This window comes from Elephantulus edwardii, unplaced genomic scaffold, assembly GCF_000299155.1.
Source record: "Elephantulus edwardii isolate Elephantulus edwardi_28Jun2011 unplaced genomic scaffold, EleEdw1.0 scaffold00012, whole genome shotgun sequence".
Taxonomy (NCBI): Eukaryota; Metazoa; Chordata; class Mammalia; order Macroscelidea; family Macroscelididae; genus Elephantulus; species Elephantulus edwardii.
The window spans coordinates 30,564,352-30,574,461 of record NW_006399762.1 but is presented as its reverse complement, the minus strand read 5'-3'; the positions used below and the strand labels follow the sequence as shown (position 1 = coordinate 30,574,461).

At 39.9% G+C, this 10,110-nt stretch overlaps 1 protein-coding gene across 1 annotated transcript in view; it reads left to right on the top strand.

Moving 5' to 3' along the window:
* Positions 1-5,087: 5,087 nt before the first annotated feature.
* Positions 5,088-10,110, top strand: part of ARHGEF38 (Rho guanine nucleotide exchange factor (GEF) 38) — a 271,058-nt gene continuing 266,035 nt past the window's right edge. Inside the window, exon 1 of the mRNA XM_006881117.1 lies at positions 5,088-5,283. Coding sequence (XP_006881179.1) covers positions 5,088-5,283 — 196 coding nt within the window. The remainder of the gene's footprint in view (positions 5,284-10,110) is intronic.

Sequence of the window (10,110 nt, the reverse complement as noted above, 5' to 3'; positions counted from 1 at the left end):
CCGGCCCTGCCCTGTGACAGTCTCCCTGACTCCGACACACCTACCCGATTGCCCCAGTCTCTAAGTCAATCCATCTCATCCAGGGTCTTCCTCTCCTGCACTGTCCCTCCACCTTTCCAAGCATGAAGTCCTTCTCCGAGGACTGGTCCCTCCTCGCCACGTGCCCAAAGTATGTGAGACGGAAATCCTAGCCTCCAAGGAGAAACTTGGTTTTACCCTCTCCAAGACAACCTATTTCTACTAACAATGCTTTCCCTTTAACCACTACATTGCTCAAATATGTGATTTCTATTCTGAAATGAGGAGTATAATGCTAAATCCGAATAAATATATGCCCCCTTTTTGAAAAGACAAGGTGCCTTCATGGTTTAGTTCATATTGTGTTGAGCTGTTAAGGAAAAGGTTGTACATCTGTGACAGTTTGAATTCACCATCTACTCCATGGAAGACATATATTTCTCCTTCCATTAAGATTTATAGCCTCGGAAATGTGTAGAGAGGGCTCCTGTGAGTCAGAATCAATTCAATGGCAGGGAATTTGGAGTTTATAAAAGGCTAGGCTAGGCTTTGTTGTAGTAACTAAAAAAAAAATCCCAAACATGAATACCCCAAAGGGAAAAAGGATTCTTCCCTTCTTAAACTATATAATCACTATAGGTTCACTGGAGATATCTAAGAAATAGTCCAAAGGAGTAGTCACTGCTCGGAACCTTGCTAGTCTCCATGCAGCAGGGAAAGAAAGCCAGCCAAACAGCAAATCACATACCAGTTCTTAGAGCTTCCCCTAAAAGAGACACCAGTTCTCTTTCTTGGTCAAAGAGTATATAGGGCAGTATGATAGTCCCACGTGTCTAAGTGGAGAATAAAAAATATTCAGTGAACAGCATACATAACAAATGTTACCTTATACTTTACAGGTGAAATAATGGGCTTATAGTGAGATTATGTCACATGTGGTGTCATTAAGCAGAGTGATATCACAAAAAAGATAATACCAAACAAGTCTGTTTTGAACCTTAATGGGAACAGATAGCTTCATCTTTCTTCTGCAGAGCTACTGGTGGATTCAAACCAATGACTTTTCAATTAGCAGCCCAACAAGGAATGTACTATGCCATTCGGGCTCAGTCAATATTAAAACTGAATTTTGGATTTACTGCCCAGTATTTTCTACCAATAATAAATCAAGAACTGGTTTTCTATTGCAAATAGGTTGTACTTAAATATTAACAGTTTACTTCAATAATAGAAGTGCTTGTAGTGATAATACAAGCAGCCTTGATGGTGCAAAATTTAAGCATTCAGTTACTAAGCAGGAGATAAATAGTTTTGAACCTACTAATAGATGCAGGGAGAAAAGATTTAGCTATCTGCTGGTATAGAAACTGTAGTCTAAGAAATGTTGTGTGACTAGTTCTACCCAGTCCTCTAAGATCACTAAGAGTTAGAACTGACGCATAGTAACAGGTTTTATGGGTTGTTACTGGTAGCGTTAGGTGCTTTCGAGCCAAATACGACTCCAAGCAACTCATAACAGATTTGAACCCTGTCTTGCTCTGCACCATCCTCGTCATCTCAGACATGCTTGAGCTCATTACTGCAGTCACAGTGTCAATCCATTTAATTAAGGGGCTTCCTCTTTTTCGCTGACCCTCCATCCTTCCAAGCATGATGCCCTTTTCCAAGGCATAGCCCCTCCTAACAACATGCCCAAAGTATGTTAAGCAAAGCTCTAGTGGCATCCCTATGTCTGCGGTTCTTACTACATGAATTCTCAGTGGTACTATGTCTCAATAGGACTGTATCTCAATGTCTGCAACTAACCAGGTAAATGTTTCATAATTTAATCTAGTAGATGGAGTCTGGTAGTGCAACAGTTAAGCACTTAGATACCGTGGACCTCCAGGAGAACAAATAGGTCTGGCTTGGAGAGGGTGAAACCAAGTTTCTCCTTGGAGGTAAGGGTTGTGAAGCTCCAGCTCACATACTTTGGGCACGTGGCCAGGAGGGACCAGTCCTTAAAGACATCATGCTTGGAAGGGTAAAAGGATAGTTCTGGAGAGGAAGACCCCAGATGAGATGGATTGACACAGTAACTGGGGCAGCAGGGTTAGGTGTGTCAGAGTCAATGAGACTGGCTCAGGACAGGGCAGGGTTCAGAGCTACTGTACATGGGTGGCTAACAGTCGTAGACAATTTGATGGCACATAACACCAACTAAGAAAAGCTGGTAATTTGAAACCCCTCAGAAACTCTGCAGAAGTAAGACTCGACAATCTACTCCTGTAAGCATTACAGCAGTCTGCTTTGGCACCTGAGGTCACTATGAGTAGAAATACATTTCATAGTACCCAACAACAACATAAATATTCACATACAAAACTAGTTGCCTTTTAGTCAACACTAACTCATGGCTACTGCAATGTGTGAAAGTAAAACTGTGCTCCAACCATGTTTTCAATGGTTGATTTTTGGAAGTAGATAAGTCTCTTGTGAGGTATCTCACAGTGGACTTGAACTGCCAACTTTTAGGTTAGCCAAGAAGCAATTTAACTACCAAGAGAGATGTGGCTTAGTGGCAAGAAGCTGCCTTGCAATCCTGAAGGCACACAGTTCAAGCCCACCAGCTGCGGGAGAAAGATGGGCAATCTCCTCCCATGCAATCAACTGTGTCTAAAAACCAACTAGAGGTTCAGCTACAGGCTGCTTCTGACTCAGTGGCACACAACAATGCTAGATGACAACTGAGCCACTTTAAAAAAATTAGGTGCTCATTTTATATTTTAGAAGTGAATATATGCCTTCAATAGTATTTTATAAATGTCATTGGAAGATGGTATTTTTAAAATGTCTACACATTTTATGAAATAAAAGACAGTCATTATATCAACCTATATTTAGATGTTCATGTTAGTTTTCTTCCACTCCAAAAAAAGGTGATTCAGCGTAATATGGAAATTATAAAATAATATCATTAATATCACATGCAAACAAAAAATATCACTGGAGATCATGAGAAAAAAAAGGTTGGAACAGTACATTGAGAGGGAACTGTCAAAAGCTCAAGCTGGGTTTAGAAGAAGCCTTGGCACCAGGGATAATAGTGCTGACAGCAGAGAATATCAGAAGAATATCTGTGTTTTAATGACTATGCAAAGGCAAATGACTGTGTGGCTCACATAATGTGCCAAGATGCCTGGAGGACACCTACCTGGACAACTGACTGGAAGAGATTCATACTTATCCTTATAAAAAAAAAAACAAACAAAAAAAACCAAAACACACAAAAAAACATGATCCAATAGAATGTGGAGATTATAGAACTATTGTTCTATTAGTGTGTTCTTCTTATTATTCTATTAGTGTACTGTTCTATTAGTGTTCTCACTAATATCACACACAAGCAAAATCCTTGTGAAGATTCTGCAGAAATGAGTGGAACAGCACATTAACAGAAAACTACCAGAAATACAAGCTGGCTTTAGAAAAGGCCAGAGTCATGCTCTGAAGCTTCATCTTTCATACTTTGAACAAGTTGCTAGGTGGGGCTATTCCTTGGAAAGGGATATCATGCTTAGAAAGGTGCAGGGTCAGTGAAAGAGAGGAAGATCCTCAACGAGATGCCTTCCACAGTGACTGTAGCAATGGGTTCAGGTGTGTCTGAGAGGATAAGGATGGCACAGGATAGGACAGGATTCAGGTTTTCTGTTCTCAGTCACTGTAAACTTGTTCTCGATTTGATGGCACTTAACAGCAACAACATAGTGAGTGAACAATAGTCATTTATCTTTTAAGATAATTATACTAATTACAGTGAGTTACACATAGTGAGCAGAACAATAATTTTTATTTCCTTTTCTTCGTTTACAAATGCTGCTTAACCAGAGTTAAGCAAGGTTCAGACTGGATTGTACAAGCCAAACTTTGGAGGTCCCTTCCAATAGAAGAGACTCTGTTTTCCTTCTTAGGGTCTCTGTTTTCTTTAACAAGGACGTACAAAACACTCACCTCATTCCCAGAGCTTCTGAGAATTCCTCTCTTGAGAGATCTCAGCAAATGAGAGGAAAAACAACTTTTAAAAAAATTCCTGAAACACTAGCTGTTACTTGCTTTCTCCCTTCCCAACCTTGTCCTCTAAAAATGTACTCTTCCTTTCTCAGCTGCAAACACTTTCCTTCCTCTCTTTTCCCAAGGTGATCTGTTCGTCTGTGAGAAGGGTGCAGAGAAAATGCACAGAAATCAAACCCAGTCACAGGATTTCTTTCCTAATTGTAGTGAGGACAGCACCTGCTTGGGGAGCGTGAGAAACCAAAAGGGCACTCCCTCTGCGGTGGTGCCTGCTGCCAGACCACTTCCAAAGGAGAATCCGCGATTTTCTCAGGAATGTGGATTGATCAGGGTTTCGCAAATATGTTTTTAGTAAATAATCCTTGCATGTCTTCCTCTGTTTAAAGGCAGACTCACTGCTTTGAGTGCACCAGTGATCATTAACTATAACTCTCTACCCACTCTTAGGATTCAAATGCAAATTCGCATAGCCCCACATCAAATTCGTGGAGGTCACAGTTGAGTAATTGCAGCTGAAAACCACACACAAGCCTAGAGTCTGCCTTCCAGGCAGCAAGAGCACAACAGTGTCCTGAGTGCACCTATATATACCCACAGGCACAAGAAACTCATAAACTACAGGTTACACTGCGCTCTTCCCTTCCTCCTTTGCCTCACCTCGTTGACTTTCCTTCTCTCCCAACCCCCAGCCCGCACCTACACAATGGGATTTTTGTTTGCTTCAGTAACATGTGATAGTGCAGTCCCTGCTTTGCTTAGCTCCATGCTGCAGGTCTCTCAGGTAACAGGTGGCAACTTCCCCTGTTGGATTCTAGGTATAAAAAACCCGAATGACCTCATAGGGGTGGAGCTATGGAACTCCACAGAGGTAGCAGTCACAGCCAGGTAACCCTGGAGTGAAGCTGTTTAGTTAGAAGGGGGCAGTTCAACTCGTCCCTCCAGTGACTCTAAGGACACTCGGAAGCACTTCAGCCACCAGCCATTGCCTGGAAGCCTCTGTCGCTTTCCTTTTACCTCAGATGGAGCCCAAAGAAGCCACTGGGAAGGAAACCATGGGTTCCAAGAGAAAGAATCTGACCTTTTTGAGGCCCAGACTCTATATGCTGGAGCGAAGGAAGACTGATACTGTGGTTGAGAACAATATTTCTGGGGACCACTCTGGCACCTTGAGGAGGAGCCAGTCTGACAGGACGGAATACAACCAGAAATTGCAAGGTAATCAGAAAGCAATCAATTGTCCCAGGTTCCTGCACCCCCAGCTCTGTTTCTACTCCTTTTCCATTTGCAAACCACAGCACTTTAAGGCAGAAAACAAACTGTAACTCTACCTCTCTTCAACATAAAATTAAGAAAGCATATGCGATTAATTAATTACAGGGAAAACATTTTTTGATTACTTGGTTAAATAATGAAAAGGACAACTCCAAATTATTCTTCATATTGCTACTTTTCTGGGGTGAGGGTATTATTTTTTCCTCTACTATCTTCCTCTTACCTTCCCCACCCCCATACTCACCTTAAAAAGTTGGAAGCCCTGGAAAGCAAATTATTTAGAAACCTAAGGCAAGACAGTAGATACGTGTGAGAAGTCACCACGGGAGATCTAGCTAGGTAATTATGAAAACTGGTGATCCTATGTTGGGCCAATCAGGTCAGGTAAAAAAAAATGAGAAATGTTCCCATTAGCCCTACGGTATAAAAGGATTTGTTGACCATCACCTAGAAGGTCATTCCTTTAAAGTGAATCTAAGGTAAGAGCTGTTTAGCCTTCGTAGGCTGAATGAATTGAGAAAACAACTTCATTATACTTTGTGATGGTCCCTCTGCATAATTACTGTTACACTTCCTCCATTTCAGACCTTGAATTTCTCTTCACATCTAACCTTGCCTCCCATACCCTCACTCTTTCTTCTTCCTAAAGGTGGTTTGTTTTAGTGATGCTTCCTTTTGATGTTGACATTGTGCCGTATTTTATGTATCTCGCTATTGGATCCCCTGTAAACTGTCTCCTGTGTTTTATACAGCGTGTGTTTGAACTCTGAGAAACCTACCTCAAGCTGTCATTTTAGCTAAGGTTACAAAGACCTATGGATATGCTTTCAATGATCAGAACTCTTTTCTCAAAAATGTGCTTGGATTTAGTTGCAAAACGGAATCAAATTATTTAATGAAAGTAATTAAAATGAAATCCTAAAAAACAAACAAACACAAAACCCTTCTATAAATCAATGCTTTTTAACTAATACCTCGTGATTCAGCTTTAGTTAAAGTCTATAAACCAAAACCAGACTTCGTTTTTTGTAAGTTGATTCTTACACATGTTGAAACTCCGTTGGGCTTGAGACTGTAAATGTTGATAAAGGAGTTGTGGGGGCCTGGTCTGAAGGGAGTTCCACTGCTAAGCCAAAGGCTGCATTGCCTCTAGCCACCTAAATGACCAGTTGTTCCAGATGAGAAAGATATGCGGTCCCCTCCCACTTGATTTACAGCTGTGGAAGCCCGCTGGAGGTTCAGCTATGAATGAGTCAGTTTCCTCTCAAAGACAGTAATGAGTTTGTTTGCAATCTTGATGAAAACAGACTGCTTCTTTTTCCTTCTTTGAGCAACTGGTTAATTTGAATTACCAATCTTTTGGTTATCAGCCCAACAAATAGTCCATTATGGCTCCTTTCATTAATGTATACTCATACCTTATTGTGACTATAAATTACTACTAATTCTTTTAAAAGGATATGAGGTGAGCACAATGGTGTTTAATGTTTAAAATTAGTTTATCTTCTCAAAACAGTGGATACATTAGAAAGAATGAAGATTTTAAAGTAATTTTAAACTTGTTTCTAATTTTACCTCTTGAAGTTGCTGCTTATGAAATTTGAGCAAATTAAAAATTTTGAGTCTTAGTTTCTCTGTAAGAATGGGATAATGATACCGAAAGGTATTTTTGAAAGAATGAAATTAAATATTTACACAAAACATCTAGTGGATTAGTTGACACGTCGTATATATTTAATAAATAGTATCTATTTGCCTTATGGGTTGGGTTGCTAACCAAATGGTCAGTGGTTCAAATCACAAGCTAGTTTCCTCTTGCAAAGATTTAAAGCCTATGGACAGAAACGCTATGGACAGGTTATAAGAGAACTGGCTCATCAGTGGGGTGGTAGCAGAGGGTCAGGATGGGAAGGTGGTGTTTTCATTATGCACTTAGCAGTTACTGAGTGGTGTTCAACTGTCTAAGTGCTCAGCTGTTAATTCAGATTCACTTAGTGGAACCCTAGAAGAATGGTCTATCAGTCTGCTTCCAAATAATGAGTCATGAAAACTCTCTGAAGCACAGAATTCTTCTATTCTGTAACAACAGGCATCACCATGAGTCAGAATAAACTCAGAGGGCAAGAGTGTGTGTGTGTGTGTGTGTGTGTGTGTGTGTGTGTTTGTGTGTGTGTGGTTAAAGTGCTTGACTGCTAACCAAAAAGTTAAAGGTTTGAGTCTACCAGAGGTGCCTCAGAAGAAAGGCCTGGCAATCAACTTCTCAAAAGCTGGGCATTGACAACTCTGGAACATGGTTCTACTCAGAAATGTGAAGGTTCACCATGAGTCTGAGTTAACAGCAATTGTGTTGTGTTTCTTGGCTTTTGGGTTTTTATTATTTTTTCAAAGAATGATGGATGCCATAATGATAGAATATAACTTGCTTTCTAGTAATCCAAATTTACAATTCTTACTAATATTACTAAATTCTTTTCTATTTGGTGGAGCGACCACAAATAGAAATTCAGAAAGAACTTACTGCTTTACCCCTAAAGATGCTGATTCTTAGTTTCACTAATTCCGCATCTTTTTGGCTTGGATTTTCTGTCAGTCAAAGAGAAACCTGAAAGAATTGGTGCTAACTAGAATTTGAAATACAGGTTTTAAAATTTTTAATAGTAAAATCAGAAAATGATTTGTGCTAATAATACCTTGAAATCAGAAATTGAATCTATGGCCATAAAATGCAGATGGTTGGTTTGCAGGACCCCTAAGTTTTTTAAGTATATAATTTGAATTTTCCTGAGCTTTGTTGGATTTTGCCTTTGAAGGCAGAAGGAAAGCTTAATGTTTCTGGAAGTAGTTGTGCTTATGAAAATCACCTGGGAAACTATATAGAGAAGCATACTAAAGCTGTAAAGCTAGGTTGCCCTCCCAATAAATAATATTTGTTGGGTTTCTTTGCATTTTCTTAACTTTTGATAATTAAAACCTGTTATCTAAAGTCTGCTTGACTTTGTAGCACTATTTTACTATAAAAATGTTGTTAGGTGTTCTCAAGCCAACTACTAGTCATAAAAACCCTTAAGAAAAACAGATCAGGCCCTTTGCCCTAGCCTATGCCATCATCATGTTCTCTGCCATGTTTGAGTGACTGTGTGAACCTTTCTCCTTAAGCATTTTCCTCTTTCTCATGGCCCTCTACCTTTCCAAATATGTTGTCTTTTTAACAACTGGCTTCTTATGACAACATATTTAATGTTATCTGAGATGATGTTTCACCATTCTTGTCTCTGGCTACACTTTCTCCAATATTTATTTTTTCTTTTGGAAGTCTATGGAATATTCAGTACTCTTAATTCAAAGGCGTTAATTCTTCTTTGGTCTTTCCAATTCATTGTTCAACTTTAGAGACATATGAAGCAACTGAAAATATCATGGCCTAGATCAGATGCACCTTGGTCTTTAGTATCCTTTTTCTTTAGCACTTGGGAGAGGTCCTTGACAGCAGATTTCCCCAATGTAACACTGCTTTTGATTTCTTGACTTCTGCTACCATGGATATTGATTGTGGATACAAGTAAAATGAAATTGTTGACAACTTCAATCTTTTTCCATCATGATGTTGTCTATTGGTCTAGTTGGGAGGATAGTTGTTTTCTTGGTGGTGAAATGTAAACCACCCTGAAGCTGTAGTTGTTGAACTTCTTTAGTAAGTGATTCAAGTCCTCTCCACTTTCTGCAAACAAGGCTGTGTTATCAGCATAATGCAGGCTTTTGAATTTTTGTTGTTGCTATGTTCTGTCGAGTCGCCTGCGACTCATAGAGATCTTTTGTACAACAGCCCTAAAACCTGCTCTATTCTGTGTCAATTTTATTGTCTCTGACACACCTGTCTCTATTACCCCAGTCACTGAATCTCATCAAGGGTCTTCCTCTCTTGTGCTGTCCCTTCACCCTCCCAAGCATGACATCCCTCTCGAAGGACTGGTCCCTCCTTGCAACACATCCAAAGAATGTCAGATGAAGTTTCAGAATCCTTGCCTCCAAGGAGCAACCTGGTCTCACCCTCTCTAGGACAAACTTGTTTGTTCTTCTAGTAGTCCATGGTATATTCAACACTCTTCTACAGCACCACAGCTCAAAGGCATCAATTGTCCTTCTATCAAGAGATTGAGATTGTTAACAGCTTTACTTTGGTTGGCTCCACAATCAACACTCTTAGTAACAGCAGCCAGAAAATAAAAAAGACGAATTGCATTGGGAAAGTCTGCTGTCAGAGACCTCTCCAAAGTACTGAAGAGCAATGATGCTAGCCTCAAGACTAAGGTGATCTTTCTATAATTACTTGCTATGCATTGGAAACAGGACAATGACTAGGGATGATGGAAGGTTGTTGAATAGAAGGCAATAATAGAAGACATTTTCATATTAGGCCTTTAATCAGTTGTGAGAGTTGGCTCTCTGGTACAATAGCTATTACCATGAAGCTGTCTTAAATTTCTTTCAGAAGCTCTTTATTCCAGAAATGTCTAAAGGGTATCGTCAGTCTTCCTTAGAAATTATCTCTCCTGGGAAACATCGATGTAGACCTGGGCAGGAAAGAGCTCTTGGGTAGGAGACCCTAAGCCCCAGTGAGGGCAAGGTGTGTTTTCTAATACTGGAGATTCTGGCACTTTCATAGGTTGTTCTTCAGCATTGTGTTGCTGTTTGAGTGGAACAACTCACTGCTCTGACATTACCAAGTACTTTGGGTTCTCTTGTTGTGGATGTGCCATTAAGTTAGAATCA